The 23,219-nt window shown below is 42.0% G+C and overlaps 1 protein-coding gene across 8 annotated transcripts in view; it reads left to right on the top strand.

The window, feature by feature from the left end:
- The window catches only part of DUSP16 (dual specificity phosphatase 16), a 104,931-nt gene extending 87,922 nt beyond the window's left edge, over window positions 1-17,009 (top strand). For all 8 annotated transcript variants that reach the window (XM_050965372.1, XM_050965390.1, XM_050965419.1 and 5 more), the window contains 3 exons: window positions 5,572-5,731; window positions 7,738-7,861; window positions 12,700-17,009. In XM_050965372.1, coding sequence (XP_050821329.1) covers window positions 5,572-5,731; window positions 7,738-7,861; window positions 12,700-13,879 — 1,464 coding nt within the window. In that variant the 3' untranslated portion in view covers window positions 13,880-17,009. The remainder of the gene's footprint in view (window positions 1-5,571; window positions 5,732-7,737; window positions 7,862-12,699) is intronic.
- The last annotated feature ends 6,210 nt before the right edge of the window (window positions 17,010-23,219 follow it).

Here is a 23,219-nt window from a genome sequence, read left to right as displayed (position 1 = left end):
GCAGTCTGCTAGTACCAGCAGTGATGGATATGTGAGGTACTATGTTTCAGAAAACAAGTTGGAAGAGGGCTCACCGTGATAAGAACCTCCAATGCTTGATTGCCTAGATGAAAGGGTCACTTTCATAGCCTTTCACTAGCGCCAGGATATGACTGTTGAGAGTGTGCTTAAAAGGAGAGCAATCTAGAAGAGATGGATCATTTAAAAAAAATGTTCTAAAGGGATGAAAGTGAGGACTCGCTGCTGGAAGGAAGGAAGGGAACCAAACTTAGTGACAAGTGGCAGAAGAACTTTCTCTGAGGTAGCCATTAGGATTGCATGCCCCCGACTGACAGCTCGGCTTCTGTCTCCGCTGCTTCAGGTTACAAGACAAGGCCCTTATTAGGATGAGAAGATAGGCTCCTTGTTCATGGTTTTTAAATTGTGGAAAGTGCAGGAAAATATATAGGCAGTTCTGCAGGGAAATCCCAAATTCTATAAAATTCACAGGTCTCTATTGTCCCTGCTTTTGCCTTCTAAGTGCTCTCTGATCATCGATTGTCTGTCTGTGTTGTGAGCAATCCCAACCAGACCAGCTGATCTCCACATCACTGAAACTTATACAAAATATTCTGCAAAATGAATTATAAATCTGCCATAAGATTCAGCTGTGGATATTGGAGCCTGTAGATGATTCAGTCTAGTTTATGGGGCTGGAGGAGTCTCTGACACATCACTTGGCAAGCTTGCTGAGTGTTGTCCTCTGCAGTCTTATGTGAGACTCCTGGGAGAAACTAAACATTTTATCCTGTTGCAGAAGTTTTTTGTACCTTCAATCTGAAGTTACCAGTAATCCCCAACCTAGACCAATTAAAACAATATTCACAATGTTTCTGATTCATATGTATAGTTGATAAATAGTATCACTTATGTAAAGGAAAGGCATGCAGAAATGTGTGGTTGCAAATTTTTATGACTAACAAAAATTGAAACTTCTTTACAAAGTCCCAGGGATTCTTTACATGTTCACTTTGACGTTACAGTTTGTTTTAAACAAATATTTTAAGAGAACATCTATTTCTATTTTAGGATTTTATATTGGATAGCTTTTTAGGGTTTAAATTAAAAATAGGTACAAAGTTCAGAAATGCTTCTCGTGTACCCATTATGAATTTAGTACTTGAGGCCTGGCACTGGAAATATTTAGGCATTTATCTTTTATTCGTATGAATAGACCCATCGAAATCTGTCAGACTGGGCATGCAAGCAAAGTTGGGTATAAACATTTGTAAAGTCAGGCTCATATTAACCCTCTCTACTATTAACTTTCTGTATTTATGGATAATGAAAATTGACTAGTCAGTTCCACTTTCTGGGTCTCAAAATATTTAAGACAAAGTTGAATATTTGCAAAAATGTTACAAGGGGGGTATTTAGACCCAAACACACTCTGTTTTTGTTAATCTTAAAATTTGTGTAAGGACACAACCTACATTTTGGGCATATGCTTACCTGACTGTGTCCCTTTCAAAGGGTGGCATATCACGTACAAGTCCATGTTTGCAGGTGTAAGCAAGAGTTGCTCAGGCTTGTGTATATTTCATAAGCACATTTTATATAAGTAACTGTAAAACCTTTTGCTTTGCTCCTTACAGAACTATTTTGTTTTCCTAGACCTGACTTTTTTGTCCAGGAAAAATATGGCATTTTAGGGTAGCCATTTATTTTAAGATTAAACAAGACAAAAAATGTAAATAACTCGATAAAAGAGCATTTACCTCCTTTTCACGTAGTTGTTAATATTAGAATTTCTGGATCTTCCTCCCATCATAATTCATTTCTTCCTCTTGGGTGCCTCACAGTGAAGTCACTATTCTGGTTATTACATTATAGTCTGCAGCTCAGTGAATGATTGATATCCCAAACACAAGGAATCGTAACTTCTTTCTTGAGGCCTAGTCTCAAAGATGAGCACCAACTTTTTCTTTTTCTTTTTTTTTTTAAACTCAAATACACACAGGCTTGGAATGCGCTGGTTTATGCCATCCTCTCCATTCCAATTTACATAATCAGTTCCTCACCAAAAATCTTGAAGTTTGAGTTGAGGTTCTTAGAGTGAGTGGCCCACCAGCACCATATGAAAAGCTAAGAGAGAAGCCATTCAACACCCCGTCTACATTCACTCAGCAGTTCCCCTTTCACAGCTCGTATGTCTCTTCCCTCATCCTGAACAAACTGTCTCAAACTCCAGCAATGGTTGTTGGCCATAAATTCATTCTCCCCCTGCCCGCGCGCCCCCCCCCCCCCCCAGTGTGGCTTTTGTAAATTACATTGAGTGTGGTTCTGTGTGTGATTTTGTACAGGCATGTGAAAGTAAGTGAGGTACACTGTTAAACTGCAAATGGCAGCCGCATTCCTGTAACATTTAGGAGAACTTACATGAGTTGGTGATCTGTATTATTCTTAGTGATCTGAATTTGGTGGTGGTTTTTTTTTCTTTTAGTATTTGCATTGATGGGAGTCAAGCAACCTTGACTCAAACTTAAAAATATCACGCCCATGCCCACCCTCGCCAGACCCCATTCCCAACTCCCTGGTTAGGGTAGCATTGAGCTTGGCACTCACATCAGGACTAAAATGCCTGTTTCATGTTGGAATGACTGAATTAACTTCCAGATTTGGCACAGTAACTCTTCAGAGGACAAATGTCTTCTCTGTGTGTCTTTTAAGCAAACTGTTTATTGACTCTCATGGAGGAAACATTGATAAATGCTCCCTGTTGGAAACATTGTGCTGTATTCCTCACGTTTCTCTAGGTCCCTGGCTATACAAGATTCTCAAATATAGTAGTAAAGAGGATTGTATGATCAATAGTTAAAGTGTGCAACTTGTCAAGTATGTGTTTTGTGTTCTGTTTAATCCCTAAGAAGTTATATCCTTCTAGTGTGCCAAAAAAATAAAAACACACAAACCTACAAGTTTACTACTGCCAAACTGATTTCTCTCTTAAAAATAGAACTGGGTATGCAAACAGGAAAAGGGAGAAATTAATTTAATGGACAAAAGATCAAGTCTGCAGACATCTTAAGAGCCAGCTGTTTGGGAAGATACAGTAATGGAGGGGTGGGGGCACTAATTTCTGTAAACTGTACATTTTAAAAATATTTAAATTGCTAGACCATCATTTTTCTTACTGGATGTGCTTACATGTAAATCCCAGCCTTAATGTGACAGCTGTATCAATTATTTTTAAACACATATAAAGCTGTGCAGCAATTAATTACTTACACTCTCTGCCTTTACTATTGCATTTTCCTAAACAGAGGGCTCTTAAGGAGGTGTGTGCCTAGACCTGAATTTCAGTAGAAACTCCGTGCCTCATTCCCCTTGGGTCCTTTTGAAAATCCCAGCTGGAAGGGTTTCAATGTGCTTTATAAGCGTGCTGCTCATCATTGTTCTTTGGAGAATATTCAGCCCGCAGCAGAGAGCTTGCACAAGTCCCGAAGCCACACTTACAACTCATGTTTTAGGCTGAATTTTACTCACTGAGTACAACAAGTCAAAATGGGGGAAGACTTCCTCTTTAGCTCAGACTCCTTTTTACCTCTAGCCTCTCGACAGTTCTGTTGGAATAAGGTAAGCACATCACACACACACATACACACACTCTTTCTCTCTCTGACCCTAGCCCCGCCCCCCAACCTCTCCCCAGATCTGGTCATATGTCAGATGTCTTTGGTTTAGGGCCCAATCCAGTTGGTAGGCAGGCTCAGAGCATGCCTGATTGGGCCCTGCAGGTGAGACAGGTGGAGGCCGCCTATTTTTGAAATCCCCTGGGGTTTAGTCATGAGCTAGAGCACCAAGCAGCTCAGCAGCATCAGGATTTAGGCAGGTTTGCACAGGCCACCTGCAGAAACTTAAGTGCATGGGGACTTCAAGTGCCTATAGGATTAGGCAGCAGCTGAATGGGAGATTTGAGGATCTCAATGCTGCCTAAATGTTGGACTTGGGAGTGTAAGTCCCTTTGTGGATCTAGATGTGACTTGCCCAAGCTCACAAAAGAAGTATGTGGCAGAGCCAGGAAGCTGGGATGAAAAAGCCCCGATTCTGACAGATGTTGGGAAAATATATTCCAGATCGGGACCTTTAGCTCTTCACTAACCAGGGTAGACTGATTTATATGCAGAACCTACCTTCATACAACTCTCAGAAGCCAGGGATATCCTAGCCAACTGGGGAGGTGTTAACTTATTATTTGGTGATGAAAGTGTTAGTTCTAGCAGGGATGTTTTCAATTGCCATTATTAAGGCTAAGATTTTGTCATGGTTGTTTTTTGTTAGTCATGGACAGGTCACAGTCAATAAACAAATTCACTGAAGCCGTGACCTGTCTGTGACTTTTCCTGCTGCAGCTCCATGGTTTCTCCTGCCATCTGGGTGGCTGGGAGCTATGGGGTTCCCCCTCTGCCTGAGGCAGCTGGAAGCTGCAGGGGGCCCCCCCTCCATCACAGTGGCTGGGAGCTGCAGGGTCACCATATTTCCCAAAGAGAAAATGAGACACCCCCAGCCGCTTACTCAAGGTGTCCCCCTCCCACTGCACGAGGCTGTTGCCTGTGGCTGGAGCCCCAAGGAGGGCCATCTCAGGAGTCTGTCACCTGTCGCTGGAACCTTGCAGGGGGCCCCCTGTCACTGTAACTCTGTCAGGACCCTGCTGGTTGCCAGCTTCTGAGGCTGAAGCAGAAAATATCACGGAGATCTCTAGAAATCATAGATTCCATGACTTCCACAACCTCTATGACATAAACATAGTTTTAGCCATTATACGTGCAAAAATGCAGAGAATATTGACTGCAACAACAAAAAATTGGAATTGCTAATAAGTTACATACATTTTTAGGGATCATTCTTCTATTGTATTAGCAGTATGGGAGCTATCAGATTCATTTCACATTTTTCATTGACCCCTCTTTTATGCCCTCACTGAGAGGGTAACTTTATTCTGTGACAGGTAAACCAGAACTACATATATGGTAAGTAAGCCGGTTAATACTGGACATGCTGGGAGTGCCAGTTCTGTTGCCACCAAACAAACATATGTTTTAACAAAAATGGCAGCGAATTCCACCTCTCCTATTAACAACGCTTTACACTTTAGAATAGTGGAGGGGTTTCCCCTCTCCTTCTTTTGTAAGTCTCCCCTTATGAGTATGTAATCATTCCATCCATTTAAGTGTGTCTTGATCAGATCGTTTTTAGCAAGATAATCCAACACAGAAGTTTTTCCAGAAGCTGGGAAGGGCAACAGGAGATGGGATCAGTTGATTGTCTGTCTGTTCTGCTCAGTCCCTCTGGGGCACCGGCATTGGCCACTGTTGGAATACAGGAGACTAGGCTAGATGGACCTTTGGTCTGACCCAGTATGGCCATTCTGATGTCTAACATATAGTTAGAATTATGCAAATAGGAATTCTGATCTAGCTTCCAGTTAAGTAACACTCAAACTAGGCTCAGGATTACTTTTATATGCTTAATTTTTTTACCTGCCAGATATAGGGCTGTATTTTTTTCACTCTTGATCTTTGTCTCTTATAGGAGCTGATGCAGCAGAATGCTATTGGTTATGTATTAAACGCAAGCAATACCTGTCCAAAACCTGACTTTATCCCAGAGTCTCATTTCTTGAGAGTTCCTGTGAATGACAGCTTCTGTGAGAAAATTTTGCCTTGGTTAGACAAATCAGTTGATTTTATTGGTAAGAAGATGAGCTAAAATAGTTCTATGCTAATTATGCCATGTATTTTTTTTAAAGCATTTTTATCCATTTTAATTCTTCGATTATTTTTTTTGCTAGGTGTCTCATTGTATTTTATTATGAGAAAGTAAACAGAAGCACCTGATCTACCTTCCATATGCAATTGTCATTTTATATACCACTCTTGTATCCCTACCCATACATCTCCTCTCTAAACTCAGCAGTCCCAAACCTTCAACTTCTGCTCCAGCTCAGATCTCTCTGTTTCTAATTATGTTCTTGCCTATCTGTGAACCCCTTTCTTTTCTGCTATACTTATTTTGAGATAGAATGAGTAGATCTGAACATGCAGTTCAGGCACCATCAACTTTATATAATAGCACAATAATATTTTCATTGTTTTTGTTCATTCTCTATGTATACTGACATTTTGCTTATGGGGGAGGGTGAGGGGAAAGAGCAGTGCTATGCACTGACTAGATGTTTTTATGGAGTTGACATAGAAGACTTTCTCCTGAGTGGTTACAGTTCCATTGAAATGTTGTTGGGGTTTTTAAGTAGTTCAACTGCATTTATCAGCATAAAAGGCAATGCCACATACAGGAACAAAATGACATGTATAAATATAAGTGTGCATGTGTATTTAAAATTTATAAATATGTGCAATCATTCTGCCATCAGAAAACGTTCGTTAGCTGGTGATCTTTGGAATAAGTAATGCTGTACCCTACCTACGTGGTCTCTGTTGGCTAGAAAACAGCCTGCCTCTCTCCATCACACTAACAGTTAAGAAAGGTACTTCTGCTGACAATTTGCAGAGGGGATTTTTAAGGTCTTAGAAGCAGTAAGAGCATCAGCACATACCATAGCAGTGCCATAAAAAGGGAAGTAGAGTTAAGCGCCAATTGCAGATTCCTGCTGAACACATATGTAGCATTACATAAATGTCATGTGGGAACAAAGAACTCTGCCATAATCTTTCTTAAAGGGACATAGGTGGGTCAAATTTGGCTTCAGATTCAGGATTTTTGTAAAAATAAGCTTATCCAAAAGATAAGAAATGTAACCACAGATTTTTTGTACAATTGGACAGAAGTCTTTAAACAAATAAACAAACTTAGCAACAGCATTGTAAGATTTTCATTCTCCAGCACAGATTAAAAGGACAGCTGACACCGACTTACCTTTTGCATAAGTCTTAGCCTAAATCATAGAATTCCCCTGGGTCACATACCGTGTGATGTAACGAAAAGTTTAAAATCATTGCTCTAGGTATGAGTTCAGTATAAACGTAAATTTTTACTTCAGAGGAAATGGAAAGATAAAAGTTTTGAGCTCCTCTCTTTTCTCTTCTCTTGTATCATCTTCTTTGTGATTCAAAACAAAGGTGTAGGTGTGTGTGTGTGTGTTTGTAACTGTTACAGGTTTCCTTTATTTTATTTTATTTTATTTTTTTTAAATCTGCATGAAGAGCTTGAACTATGGTTAAGCTCCCGTTGAGTTCATTAGGTGCAGGACAACAAAGCTACTGCTCCATCAATTTTTTTTTTTTTTTTGAGGAGAGAGCATTATGTTTAGAGCAAGAGGGAGGAAGCCAAGAGAGCTGCACTTTCAGGTCCTACTCTCAGCTTTAACACTGACACTGACCCACCATGTGAACTTGGTCAAATCATTTAATTTGTGTTACATTTTATTCATATATAAAATGGGAACAAATCCCTCCCAGTGAGTCCTTGTTAGGATTATTATTTAGTGCATCATGAGATGGTTTCTGTAATGCTGTAAGTATACAGTAATATTCTTAATACAAGAACAGATCAACATGGGTACATGCAATGAAAGAGAATGTATCAGTCATAACACTGATTTCTGCTTGAAGCTTCCATGGGATCTGGTATAAAGAGTGAACTGTATAGTTCTGTCATTTCAACAGGGAGCTATTAAATATTTCATCACCCTGTGCCATTGACCGTGACACTTCATGATTTTTTCTTTTTATTGTACAGAAAAAGCAAAAGCCTCAAATGGGCGAGTTTTAGTGCACTGTTTAGCAGGGATCTCCCGCTCTGCCACAATTGCAATTGCATACATCATGAAGAGAATGGATATGTCCCTTGATGAAGCCTACAGGTAAGGATAGATTTTTCCTTTTAAATGAGCTTTTGTGCTTGTCAGCTTGAAACTTATTAACATTATTTCATCATGTACTCTTTCCTCTTCATCCAAGAATACCAGAAGTTGCTCTTGCTTTAAATCTGGGCTTCCTGCAGACTCAGCCCTGCCGTTGTTTTGTAGGAAGTAAAAACCTAACATTGATGTAGACAGACACATGCATGGAATGGAGCAGCAGGCTGCAACTTTTATTAAATTTTAATACAGGAGGGGCACTACCCACCCATCACCCATACTTTCCTATACCAGGCATTTAATTGGTTCCAGTGTGGGGTTACAGGGCTTCTTACCATATAACTCATAACGTGGGGTGGCTTTCTTCAGCCGACCCCTCCTACCCCCCCTGCTCTGAGTCCTAGCCTCCCTACCCCACCCCCCATAAGGGGGACAGAGGCTGCAGCAGGCTAGGGACCTCAGCCTGTGAGGGCCACAAGGTCTTACCTATCACATGAGCCCAAGACCCACCTCCAAAATTCCAGCTATTTTACTTATGGGAACCATTCATTTTATTCTCTTAACTGCACTGGAAATGGGCCACAAGTTGCAACAAATAAACTCTACCTTGGTTAGGTACTAAGCACATTGCTATTTAATTCACTGTGGCTTGAAGGTGTCACAAAGAAGGCAAAAAACTTCCTGGTCCCCTCCCAGTTGGTCCATGAGAGAGAGAACTCCTTCCTGCTCCCTTAAACAGGTGATTGCCTAGACCCTGTTTAGTCTATCAGCATATGTCAGACCAGGTTCCCATTTCTACTTCGGGTGGGTAGGGTGAGCTACTGAAATGGAGCCATGTAGCCCCTGTGCTGAGCTAAATCCTGAGAGCTGGGGAATGGTGGCCAATCAGTACCTTTCTCCCCCAGCTGGCCAATGGGTGCCAGAGACCCCAGAGGGAGAAGCTACCTCTTGTCCCTCGGTGAGTGTCTCCCTCCCTTGCTCCTGGGACTGTCCCCCTTTCACCACTGGTCCCATCAAGTTCCCCCACCCATTGATGTGAGTGTGTGGCAGTTAGCTCCCAACTGCAGAATATAGTCTTGGCCTCTGCTCAGAGTAGGTAAGGGGTAGAATGTTAAATAATAGTAATAGCTAGGAAGAAATAGAATACACGGATGAGACCACATGTAGGCCACCATCTAGTAGTCTGTGCCAATATAAGCCACAAAGAGAGAGGAGAGAAACCAGAATAGCAAATGTTGTTTATATAGTGTGTGCACTTCTTAAAATGCTAGATTGAATCTAATGATTTACCGGTGGTATTGGATGATGATCACAAATGGCTGTAGTGAAGGTCTTCTAGGAATTAAGTAAACTGAAAGATGAATCATTTGTTGCCATTGAAGTCCGTCAACGGTCATTCTGACAATCTTTTGAAGTAACCGTTCTTTGGGCAGCCAAGGATTTTGTACAAGAATTGAGCTCTGTTTCACATGAGTCGGCAAATTTGGAATCTAGCTTGACTGTGAATGCTTCGGGAAGGTTGAACACAGGCTTGTTACCACCATTTTTGTACTTCATTTGACAAACATTTTGTTCTCAATGCCGCAGAAAGCCAACCTGGCTTTCTTTTCATTCACTTCTGAGTACATTATTATCTGTATTGTGCACTATAAGCTCCCAAGAACATAATTTTGAACAGCTGCTGCTGAGCTGGTAGACACACCCTGCAAATTACTACAGGTGTCGCTGTGATGGGAAGAAGGGTATTTGAAAATCTGCCTGTGGGTAACTTCTATTTGAGTGGCAGAATTTCTTCTGGATCTAACCAATGTTTCATTAGAGGGGGGGATAGAAACTCTAGTTTTTAAAGGCTGCTCTTTACAGAATGTGGGAGATGTATCATGTAAGATTTGAACACTGCACCTCCTCAGAACTAGTTAGGAACCTACTAATGCAAAAGAACTTCCATTAGATATGGTGAAAGTGGCACAAATGCAGGATGCTGATGAACGAATTAGACCGGACATAGACAAAAACTACATGGTTTATATGCAGTGATGACCTGTTTTATAAGGCAGACTGAGATTCTGTGTTACAATCACTTTAGGTTGGCAACGTTGGGAGAAGTTAAACTGGTGTTGTATGCATGACGGAAGTCTAACACCTTTTCTAATGAGATTTCTTATTGACTATAAGCACTCAGTCAATTGAAGGAGTGCTTTCTCCAAACTTTTGCAATGAATTCTAACATGTCACTGTCAATCAAGTCTAAAACTTCTGTGCAGAGTTGTGGTAAAGGACTTTTTTTTTTTTAAACGCAATTGTTTAGCGTTGTTTTGGTGCAAAGCTTTTAAAAATCTACAAAGGGCATATTTTATTTTCTGCATTAGTGAAAGGTAGAAGATGAACAACTATAAAATAACTTGTCTGAAACCTTAGATTTACATTTGTTACAAGTAAAGTCCAAGTGAAGGATCAAAATATTTTCTCTAGTTTATTTTGTACATCTGACTACCGTATAAGGAGAAACAGCAAAAATGACTAAAATCAATCCATTTTATCTGATTAAAGAAATAACTAACATGCTTGTAAAACCCCAAACTGGCATGTTGTCTTCTATGTATGCAGAACTACTACATTTTCCTTAACTGACTGGTTTCAAGGTGGTAGTGTCACTTTAAAAACAGCTTTGGGGGCCTCTAGCAGCACACAGGACAGAAGTGCCAACATGATGGAAAGAAGTTACTGGGTTAATCCAACCAGGGCAACCAGCAGAGAGGAAAACAATTAGAACAAAGATGGTATGAAATCAATCACTGAATTCCTGAACACATTAGAATGAATACTTCAGGTTCCTTGCTCAGGAGATTCTGAGCTGGAGAATAATCTGCAGGATGTACCATTTCTCCCAGCTGCCAGAGGATGCATGTGTGAGGGTGGTAGTGTCAGCTGCCATTTTATGCTCATTGTCTGATCTTCCAATTCAAATTATTAATTATTATTATTTTGCCTATTTTCACTAGTCACAGAATTAGCACTGAAAGGGTTCGCATACGCTGTAATCAAAAGGTTCCAGGTCCTCTCCATGACTGGTAGCGGTGGCTACTGCAAACCAAACCAAACGAAAAAAGCAGTCTCTTGTGTTTTTGTAGTTCATTATTTCAGGGTTCTATAACTTAGTTATATGGATTTTTCTGTTTTGGTTCGACTGGAACAGTTTCTTGTGGAGACTTTTTTTGTGTTTTAGCTTTTTTAATATCTTAGTATATTTTGAGTTTTTTACTTTCCCGCATGTGTGTAAGAGAAAATGACTTTCCTCTACAGTTCACCGGTTTTTGATGGTTTTTGCTCCTCTTTTAATACTCTTCCTCACCTTATTTCCTAGACTTCCAGATTTTTGCCTTTCCCTGGTGGGTTTTTATATTCTCCTCCCACCCAAATACATGATCACAGGGACAGATGCATTTGCTGCCACTCCCACTTATACTGTCTTTTTGTGATTGCTCCTGCCATTTTGTTACTTGTGTGATTCCAGGAATGAAAACACAAGGGTGGGAGGGGTTGGACTTCTATGTTGGCACGTACATTGACAATGGTAACTGTTTACAGGCTCTAAAGAACAGGTAGTATTCATGAGCTGTAATGCAAATCAAACAAGTTTGTCAAGAAGTAACTGTATAGAGGAAGTGTTTGCCAAAACTTCAATATTGAACCTCCTGTTTACTTTTGGATTCTAATTTAGCAAATGTACTTTCTTAATGTTATATATTTTAAGTTCATCTGGTTCAATACTGGATGCTTAAATTTAAGTATGTACATAAATTCCATTGATTTCAATAGGACGTAAGGAGCAGTTTCAGTGCTTTACTGAACAGGCATGAAGCAAATTTTTACAAAATTGCCAGCCAAGGAACTGAGGGGAATCTATTTCTGCAAAATTCTGAAGTGTTGACATAGCCCAACTGTGTTGCATTTTTAGATTTAATGATATAAAAGTCAATTAATTTTGAGTTGGCTGAAGACAGACAGACTGATGCATCATAGAAACCAGTGGTCCTTGTTGCACAAATTAGGCCCAACATATTGCAGAACAGGCTGACCCTGCCTACAAGAAGATAAAAATGGGATAGAGAGGTGGTCAGACAATGCTAATATTGGCAAGGGAAACTAATTTAAAATATTGAGAGAGGGTTAAAGGTGATCTAAGGGGGGGGCGGGAATGAAGAACTCTATTTTTCTTTTAATATACGAAGGTCTGACAGGCTCTTAAAAAAAAAATGCCAGCAAAACAGGGTATCCAGAACCAGAGAATCTAAAGTAAAAACTTGCACAGAAAAACGCCTTTATATATAGTGAGGAAGCAAAAATAAAGGGACCTTTTCCCCCCTCTTCTTCAAGAAGAGCTATGTAAAGTGTAAAAAGGAGAGAGAATATTTTGGGTTGTCTAGTTGCTTATGTTTGAGTCGTTCAATTCATTGCTGTCTAATTTAAATTTAATTTAATAATTGGAGATATACCTATCTCCTAGAACTGGAAGGTACCTTGAAAGATCGAGTCCAGCCCCCTGCCTTCACTAGCAGGACCAAGTACTGATTTTTGCCCTCGATCCCTAAGTGGTCCCCTCAAGGATTGAACTCACAACCTGGGTTTAGCAGGCCAGTGCTCAAACCACTGATCTATCCTTCCCTCCTTGCCTCTCCCCTGCATCCATTAATGATGCTTCTTTGAACCTGACTCCAAATATCTTATCTTAACAAGGATCAAGACACCCCAAAGGCTGTAAGCCTCGTACTCTAAAATGTGACTAAATATTCCCACTAAAACAGTAGGGTTTTTAAATAATTCTTGCATTTTCTCTTTAGATTTGTGAAAGAAAAAAGGGCAACAATTTCTCCCAACTTCAATTTCCTGGGCCAGCTTCTGGATTTTGAGAAGAAGATTAAGAACCAGACTGGGCAGCCTGGACCGATTAGCAAGCTGAAACGTTTGCATTTGGAAAAAAGCAGTGAGCATGGACTAGTCCCTGAAAGTGGACAGAGCAGTGACCTCTCCACTAATCAGCTTGGCACTAACTCTACCTCCAAGCCTGTGGAGCAGAAGCCAATGGACTCTGGAAGTCTGCCATGCTCGCACTTAACAGCGTTTGAGGATAGCCCTCTGGTACAGGGCATAAATGGACTCCAGGTTTCCTCTGAGAAGGTAGAAGATAGCAACAGACTGAAGCGCTCCTTTTCTTTGGATATCAAATCAGTATCCTACTCAGCAAGCAGCAGCTGTGTGACCGCATCGGTGCAGGGTTTTGCAGCGGCAGAGGACACTTTACAGCAGTTGAATGTTTGTAGTATTCTAGATAGCGGCAACAAGCTGTGTCAGTTCTCTCCTGTCCAGGAAGTTTCAGAACAGACGCCAGAGACCAGCCCCGATAAAGAGGTGGCCAATCCTCCCAAAAAACCTCAAAACGCCTGGCAGCTGGACAGCCAGAGCAAGCGGCAGCACATGGGGAGGACCGGCAGCGGCAGCACAATTCAAAGGTCACTGTTGTACCCGCTGCATCGGAGTGGGAGCATGGAAGACAACTACAGAACAAACTTCCTGTTTGGTCTTTCCACCAGTCAGCAACATGTGGGAAAGTCTGCTGCTGGGCTGGGCCTGAAAGGCTGGCACTCTGACATTTTAGCTCCTCAGACATCCACCACATCCCTTACCAACAGCTGGTATTTTGCTACGGAATCCTCACACTTCTACTCTGCTTCTGCAATCTATGGGAGCAGCGCCACTTACTCTGCTTACAGCTGCAGCCAGTTGCCCACTGGCTGTGACCAGGCCAGCGCTGTGCGCAGGAGGCAGAAGCAGAGTGACAGAGGTGACTCAAGGCGCAGCTGGCATGAGGAAAGCTCCTTTGAAAAGCAGTTTAAGCGAAGAAGCTGCCAGATGGAATTTGGGGAGAGCATCATGTCAGAAAACCGATCCCGAGAGGAACTGGGGAAAGTGGGCAGCCAGTCTAGCTTTTCGGGCAGCATGGAAATCATTGAGGTATCCTGAGAAATAGCAGACAATTGTGACGCTGTAGCTGGCTTATTTTTCCCGTTGTTTAAAAGAATTCCCTGTAAATCTGAAATTTTTAAAAATCTGGGGCTTCAGTGTGAAGGCAATGAATAGATTTATACCAGACATGACAAACTAAAATCTGCATGGGGGAGAGCCGCTGTATTTTTTTGTTTGTTTGTTTGTTTGTTTTTCTCTCCCTCCCACTTAAGGTGGAAGGCCAGGTGTTTCAGAAGTTTTCCCTGACAGACGAAGCAATTATATGTGACAAATTGCACATCCTTTAAACGAAGCTTTCTTAGTGACTGACAGGCCATCTCCCTGGTTCCACTGACACACATTATTCAAAATCACAAAAATGAATTCTAGCACTCCTCTTCAAACCCTCCCTTCCACCCCGAAATCAACAATGCACCCTAGCCCTGAGACTGAGCCGACTTCTGGAGAGAGATCCTTTTCCTTAGGACAGAGACTAGTTATGAATCCAAACAAGTGGTGACTGATCACAGCAGGGCTGGGCTAAAAACAAAGCTCAGACAATGTAAATATTGATGTAACTATCATTTTAATGGACAGGTTTGAGGTGACTTGCCAGAAAGCTGCTTTAGAGCAAAATCATACCTCATAAAATAAAGCTTTCATGGCTACCCCCTCTCTGGTAGTCAGTTTGCAAGCAGTGTGAATAGATGACTGGCCACACAGTGAGACTGATTAAAGCCGTCTACGCACAAGTTTCTCAGTTGGCTTAGAGACCAGTGGTAAAATTTAATCTTCTCAAATGTGCTCACTCCCCAATTCATTTTAACACAAAGCCAGACAGGGTTTTTTAGTGTGTGATTATGAAGTTGGCTTTTGAAGTGTGGATCTGTCACCTCTAAACCTGATACTAAAGGAAGAACTGAATGCTGTAGCATGAATGGTGGATAATATTTAGGGCTACGTGCAAGAGATAAGTGGCTGGGTGCAAGTAGTACCATCCCTTGGTCTACTGAAAATTAATTGGTGAGGAGAGAGCAGATTTTTTTTTTATTTTTATTTTTAAGAAAATTGGTAGGAGCCTTGGATTTGTCCTCTACAAATGTAGCAACAGTATGAGAATTGTCTCATCTGTGCTTTCCCCTTTCCCAAAAGGGAAAGGCTTAGTCTCTACTTCCCACCTTTTAAAAAAAGAAAAAAGTAATTGTTTTCACATCCTTGCCCAAATCTTGCGGATTCGCGCACACTTAGTCATGTACATATCCCTTCTTCAACCCTCAAACCTTGTCGGACCCACTAACTTCAGATGAGAAGTGGAGCAGTCTGTTAAGATAAAGTCTCAATCATCCAAGGGGGACAGAAGAGGTTCCACATTACTATCCTTCATGGGCTGGGGGAAGAAGATGGCATTTAAAGAAATAAGACTTAAAAAAAAAAAAATCAAGATGAAGAGCTGGAGATAAAAGAATTTCCCGTGACATGTTCTAAGCTAACCTGAGAATCTGGCCATTGCGGTTCTGTCTCTATCCCAACTGTAGGCCTTCTGTGGTAATACAACATATAGTTTTGCTGATGGCGAGAGTTGTAAATCCTGCCACTGCTGCTTTTGTTGTTGCTGGCCAGTACCTGTTTCAGAGCCTTAACTACCTATTGGAGATTCCTGCTAGGGAAGATCTTGTCATATCCTTGCTGCCAGAGGGGACAGGGATAGGGCTTGTTCTTTTTTATTATTTTTTATTTATTCTGAGAGGGAGAAAACCAGCTGCTTTCCCTCTCCAGCCTGTGGTTCTTGTGGTACTCTGGCTGCCACTTCCCCCAGCCACTTTAAATGCCTTGTTAGAGGATTATGGTATTAAAACAACAGATGAGACGCAGGGGTCTAACCTGCTTCGTCATTCAGTCCAGTGTTGTGACAAAGATCACAAAGTGAAAATTCTCCAAATCCCTACAGTGTCCTGCAGTAGGTGTAGGGGAGGGGGAGACGTGTAGGACCCACTGTTTGTACAGTTTCAGTGCAGGCAGCTGAAAATATAAAATTCTTTATAATGATTAACTGCTTTTTAAAGCAGTTGGCTGAGGTTTTGTCAGTTAAGATCTGGTAGTCACTGAAGCCCTAGTTCAAGTCAGCAGCTTGTTTTTGTTCTTTAAGAGTAGCTAGTTGGTGACTCAAATCTCAGGTTTTACTATATTGAGAAATGGACAGGATTGTGTCTTTTTCGTTTTGTTTGTGGCTAGGATGTGACTTAAGTGTCCTATGATGGACTTTTTTAAAACTAGCACTGAGAGAAAGCTACAGAGTTGATTAACTTGATCCTAAAGAGTGCGAGACACACAGACTGCAGCTGGAATGGTTGAATCCATAGACTGTTTGTTATGTGTGTATGAAATGCAGGAAGGGAGGGTAGTTTGGGCAAGCATGTAGGTTGATACCACATTGTAGAGCACATCAGGTCTTGGCTAATCACTACCCATACTGCCACTTGTTTGATATAGCAAGTGAAAGTGATTGTTCAGCATATAAACACACAATGTGTGTAACATACAGGATCCATGTGATCCATTTATGAGATCTCATGTAAACCAGATTTCAGTTACAACCACTTTTTTTAAGTAACCGTTTTAAATCAAATATTTCATAAGAACGGGGTTTGGAAAGTATTTTAAAGACATCCCTGCCAGCAGAAACACAGCTGAGATCTTCCAGGCTTCTTCTATGAGATTTTATTTTTTAAACTCTCTTTCTTGGCAACTGAAATCTGGTCTCATTGTAACTCCTCATAATTCCAAACATCCTCCAATCGACAGTTAAGTCATGGCTGCAGGATCAGCAGTCTATTGGCTTGGGCTGTTGAGCACATCACCATGGGAGAAAGAAGCCTTGGAGCCTGTCTAGTAGTGGTATCTCCTTAGCTCATTTCTGTACTCGTATCCTGTACCTGAGAGATGCTAGAAAATGGGTTTAAGAAGTTTGGAAAGTGAGATGGAGGCTGAGGGGAGAAGTGTGTAAATGTTTAATCTGAATATAATGTTCTTTGGTGTATGGCAAGCTGTTTAAATGGTTCAAAGATGAGTTTCTCATCTTGATGTGTTATGAGCATTACTTGTATGTTATGATGAAATAAAATCAGAAGTGGTACCTGTTTCTATAGAATGGCTGTGAGACTTTTTTTGCAGTCAGTTGCAGAGCATGCACCTACCTGTCTGCATACAACACAGTTCCAAGCAACCAGGAGGCTGGATCTCCTGTATGCATTGTGAACTTTCCCAACGGCTGCTTCTGGTCATCTGCTTATTAATTACAGAATGGGTAGCTTTTGTTGAAGTGGAGGCGAACAAATGTTGAACTTTAACTGAGCTTAGTCACACCTGGCAGGCAGTAGTGATTCTACATCTTCAATAATCATTTGGTAGTGTTGCCTGTTACCACACACCCTCTACCCATTAGAACAGCAACAGATGTTGTATCCTTGTGTTAACCTTTTAAACTATCTATTATTGTTAAACACAATTGCCCGGTGGTACTTGCTTTACTAAGCCATAATCCAGTTCCCCAAGTGGATAGTCTGAGGCTTTGTAGAACAGCTGTGCTACTGGTCTTGCAGCAACTATTTCACTGTTTAAATTACCTAGGGGCCAAGGGAGTGCCTCATGTGCTATGATCTCATGCTGCCCTTCCCAGAGTTTGTTTAGCATGACAGATAACTGCTTTGACTGATGCTGCATGTGCAGGTGTGTGCACACAGTGCCTTTTTGCTGCTGAGGGGGAGTGACACATGAGGGGACAGTGGACATGCCAGCCTGGCCTCACCTTTGAGACTAAGTGGTAGCAGTTATACAGTAAGTGTGCTGCTTTTTTTCTAGGAAAAGCAAGTAAGATTAAACTCTTCCAGTACTGAACTGAGGATTAGGCTGTTTCTTTGGCTGAGATGTCAACCTACCAGCTGGTCAAGGCGTTGGTGCTGCTGCACCCCCGGCTTGAAGTGGTTTCCATCATATACAGGGTTTACAGTTTGGTTCAATGGCTCTCAGCACCCCCATTACTCAAGTTGTTCCAGCACCCCTGAGTCAAGGGTGATACCACTGGAGGCTATAATGACAAACCCTTGCTTGTCAGCTTATTAAAATCATTCCTAACTATCCAACCAAAATTCAGCAGATTTTTTGTTTGTTTTTTTAAAAAGACAAGTTCCATTTACAATATTAAAAGGGAGAGGGTAAAGTTTCTGTATTTCCCCTTCCCTAGGAGGTAGTAGCACCATGTAACTAGCAATCTTACTTTGTGCTGGCTTTCTGAAAACAAACAGCCAGTGCTAAATAAATGCCTGAATCCAATACAGGAAAAAAAAAATAGGGCAAGAGCCATGTCTCATCTAAACTGCTTCATGTTCTTCTATGAAGAAAAATGCACATTTTGAAAACCTTGCAGTGTCTGCTCTCGTTCGACTTCACTCTGCCCCCAGCAAGTCAAGTTCTGCTTTAAATAGAACAACATTTTGCACTTGAGTTCTCCATGAGAAATAGACCTTAAAAGGAACAAGAGTAGTTTCAAAATGAGTCTGCTTATCTTCCAGTTGTTCCTCACACCCACTCTGCATACACTACCCAGCCGTTGCATGATTTTACTGTACTCCTCTCCCCACACCCACCCTCCTGTGCTCCATGCTGGTGCTTATCAGAGCACTGCACCAAGAGACCCCAAGCCTTCTCTGGCAGAAAGGAAGGAGATGAAATACAATTGGACTCACCAAACCTTCATCAACTGCACCAGTAGCTTGCATGTTGCCACAAGCCAGTTCTATCATTCTCAAATCTGCCTCCTACTATTTCAGGGGTCTGGTAGCCTACTGATTAAATGCACTGCCTTTTCACCTGTGGAACCTCTGTCTACACAGCAAAGAAAAACATGGGGCTGTTTCATTGCTGTGTAGATTTCCAGGCTCAGTCTGGAGCCTAAGCTCTGGGATCCTCTTGACTTCTCAGGGCTCTGGAGCCCAGGCTCCAGTCCAAGCCTGGAAGTCTACACAGCACTGAAATAGCCCTGCAGCCCGAGCCCTGGCTGTCTAGTTGCTGTGTAGACATGCCTTTAGCTTCATCTCAAGGCCAAGTTTCAGACCTGGGTTGTTCAGTCCAGATTCTAGTGGATGACTTAGTCTGCGTCTCCAGTCACAAACAAGAGAACTCCATAATGCAAAAAAAGGCAGTGTTGTGCTGTTGAGTGTGAGGAACTTAACAAATCTGAAATGCTTTACTGTATAGGTATGAAGAGAGCAGTACGTAACACTTCTAGAGAAACATTTTTGCAGATTGTTCAAGCTTCCCAAAGTGTGTGTGCAGTGTGTTCATCTGTCAAAACTGTAACTTGCTGTAAGTAATGAAGGGCAGTGGAACAAGCTGCTGCTAGTTATGAACATAGCAACCACACAACCTGATCTGATCGGTGCTTGTCCTGTTTATGAAAAATCTCCAAGGGGTGGTGTTTTCAAAAGCACTCAGTATTGGCCTAACTCTATAGCCCTTGTCTTCAGTAGAACCAGAGTTAGACCAAGGCTGAACAGTTCTGAAAATCAGTTCTCACTAGGAGCTCCTGCCTCTCTCTCACATTAAAGCTGAGCAAAAATGTATCTGAAGTTTAAATTCAATAGTTGGGTTTTTTAGTTACCATGCTATTCCCTCACCAAACTCCCTTGCATTTGTTTAACCTTTAAATTCCTGCTGAGGTAAAAAATATTCCATTGTTGTAATACTGTGGTGATCACGATAAACACTCATCCCACAACACAATTTATTTTGAAGCCCAAAAGAATTCTGCTCATAATTATCCTTTTTGGACAAACTGAGTTCCTGACAAACTACCCTTCTAGAGTATTACCTGAAGTTCAACTGGAATTCAGGTCTTCCAGTGGAATTGTCATACATAAGACATATTAGAGTTTCTAGAAATAAATCTTCCATTACAGTTTATACTGCCTGACTAAGGCCAACTGTTATAAACAGAAAAGAAAATGGGGGCTATTTCTAGCATTCAGCAGTTCCACCCTTTCCCTTAAAGTGCTGCCTTTTTAAAAAGCTGGAGTGTAATTAGATTTATCAACTGCTGCAAAAAGAGAGACTGAAAGATTATAGAGTTGTCCTATTAGAGGGAAGTGCTGACAATTAGTCATTTACATTTATTTTTAGCTTATGGGAAATTTTTGAATATGTAATTCCACCTACTGTTTGGGAACTGGCAGAGGTAAAGCTCTGACTATGATACTACAGATTACAGCAACAGAGCCTTTGATTAAGTCACTGCTTTGCTCAGGCAGTGTCAAAGAGGTCAAAGACTGAACTGGCATGGAGAAAAAATTAAGGCCTTGAAACTCAACTGACTCCATGCAAACACATGCCTACCCCACATGTAGTGCCCTGAACAGTGCTGGGGCTCTGTGGGTACAGGGGCCTTATTGCCTGAGTGATTCTCAGTTCAGGAATGGACCCGAACTCTATACCTTGAGAGATGGCCATTCCAGGTCACAGCTGCAGTACAGTGCAGTGAAAGACTCCTGTGAGAAAATAGGACTTCCGGGTGCCTGGACTACAATTGTGGTAACATCCCATAATCACTTAAATATTTGTTAAACCAATTTGTATTTTGTATTGTTCAAAACCCCAGCACCAAGGGGAGTTTTTGCATTGTTTGCTGTTTTCCTATCCCAAACCCAATGTATACAGGCAGACTCACGTGCTTTTTCCTTTTAGCCCTTGGGCTTCTAGGTGGCTGGTCCCTGTTACGAGTTGATCAGGGAGATGCAGCCTGCATTTCCCCACCCGTGAATTCCTTGTCTCCCCTTGAACAATCTTACCCCATCTCCTTCCCTCCCTCCACAGCAGAAATGAGACCCAGTAAAAGAATTTCAGCAGATGTTTCAAGTCCTTCTGCTATGCACAATTCAGTCCTAAACATAGGACACTAAACCCAGTGCCCAGTAACGCACCTTTATACCAGGAGATAGCTACTACTGTACTGGTGGTGTGTTTAATACAATGCTTATGGTAGCAAATGCCAGGGGTCAATGGTCACTCCTCCTGCTTAACAGGCTAGAGGCCCAGTCCTGTATTTTGAAGCTAGAAATTATCATGCAGAAAACCTGTTGCCAAACTAATAGTGCATATGTGAAAAGGTAATACAGAGCTAGTGTGATTAATGAACACTTCTGTACTTAGAACACTCTCCTGCAGCTTAGATGGCTGCTGGCTGAATCACTACAGGATTACCCCACAGCTGAACTCCAAGCATTTTTCAGAATGAGACAGTTACCTTCAAAGGATATGCGTCATAAAACACTGAACAGGGTTAAAGACCTCCACCCCCAGGATAACGCACAGGAACTGGACAGTATGTCTAAAGAGAAGAAGTCCCCCCCCCCCCCCCCCGAAGAAGTCACCACAGAGGAGGTTCCAGCATGAATCACATATCCTTCATTTATTAATAAAACCTAAACAGTGCCAAACCGAATAAATATTTCAAGTCAAGGTTGTCTCCTGGGCTAGAGCAATTTGAAAATGTCCTTAGACAACAGTCCACCGTGAGAAATCCTCCTGCTGCCTAGCACTAGAGGAAGCTGCATTTAGTAAACAAAAACACACAACCTTCATATGGCCTTAAATAAACTACTGGACAATCAACCTAGCTCAGTGGTTTGAGCATTGGCCTGCTAAACCCAGGGTTGTGAGCTCAGTCCTTGAGGGAGGCCACCTAGGGATCTGGGGCAAAATCAGTACTTGGTCCTGCTAGTGAAAGCAGGGGGCTGGACTTGATGACCTTTCAGGGTCCCTTCTATTTTATATTTAGATAGATATACCTAAAACATAAGCCACTGAAGCAGTTTCTAAAGTGTTGGTGGGCCAGGACTGCAGCTACACTACCAGTCTCACCATCCCAGTGCACAGTTAGTTAGGTTATGGTAGAACATGACCATCCCCTATCTTAGCTACTTCTATGGCCTCCATTACTATTGTACCTGAGCACCTCACAATATTTAACATAGTTATCCTCACAGTACCTCTGTGAGGTAGGGCAGGGATATTATCCCCATTTTACAGATGGGGAACTGAGGCACAGACAGAATGTGACTTGCCCAACATAACACAGGAAGTCTGTGTGTAGCAGAAAATTGAACCTTGGTCTCTCAAGTCAAGTTCCAGGCTAGCACCCTAAGCATTAAGCCACCCTTCCTCTCTTCCCAATACAGTTCTATAATAATGTCCCCTCCAGACCTCTTCACTCCCGAAGCTATACTAGACGCCCCTACCTGTACCAGGTAACCACAGGCTAGTAAGAGGCAGACAGATTGAACAGAAATCAGAGTATGGCATCAGATGGCTCATTCAAAGCTGTAAACCAGTCACTGCTGACATATTCACCTACCCATCCCACAGCTGAGACTAGTACTGAATGATCTTATGCCCTTTATGTTAAACTGAAGCGAGGAGGGGCAGAATTATTGAGGGCACAAAGATCTGAGGCAGACTGTGGAACGGGGGAGGCAAAAATGGGGCACCCTCCAACCCAACAGTGCTAGGATTCCCTTTCAGCAGCCATTTCTGGTCCTCTATCCCCTTTTACCTCTGTGCTACTTCAACTGAAATTGGACTATTGAATGGCTGTTAGAGCGGGAGCTGCAGGTGCCTGTTGAGACAAACTGCTGCTGAAAGGCTTCCTGGCTTCTGGAGGGCTGGACAGGGGACCCAGCTCGACCAGGGAACTTTCCAAATGGAGAGCGAAGAGAGAAATGAAAACACAGTATTTTTCCCTATTTCGTTAAACATTGTTTATAACCTTCCCCTGCTCTTTTCTCCTCGTTTGGAAATATTTTTCTTAGTGGAAGGATAAACTCACTAATCATATGTCGATCTAATCCCCCTCAAAATGGTTTTAATTTTTTTTAAATTAAAATTATAAAGAACCATAAGCCAGCACTTCTCTGGTGGCTGAAGCAACACGATGTTGAACTTTGTCCAATCTCTCACTACGACCAGGGCCAGCTCCAGCTTTTTCCCTCTTTTTCGGCAGCAGCTCAAAGAGGAAGAGAGGGACTCGCTGCTGAAGACCTGGATGTGCCATCCCTTTCCATTGGCTGCCCCAAGCACCTGCTTCCTTCGCTGGTGCCTGGAGCCGGCCCTGACTACCATAGCCCCTGCTCTGACGTCTGTCTGGATTTCACACTCTCTAGGGCCGTGTGACTTCAAGCAATCCCAATCACATCTTTCCTCTACAGCATAGGGATGGAGGCAGGCCATACTTACACACTGTCCTCTCCAGAGCTTTGGCAAACTTTTGGCTGCGTACTCTCTAGGCCCACCTAGAAAGGCTGCAGGAAAG

The sequence above is a fragment of the Gopherus flavomarginatus genome, chromosome 1, assembly GCF_025201925.1.
Source record: "Gopherus flavomarginatus isolate rGopFla2 chromosome 1, rGopFla2.mat.asm, whole genome shotgun sequence".
Taxonomy (NCBI): Eukaryota; Metazoa; Chordata; order Testudines; family Testudinidae; genus Gopherus; species Gopherus flavomarginatus.
The sequence above is the reverse complement of the archived record's forward strand: the minus strand, read 5'-3'. Positions and strand labels throughout refer to the sequence as shown.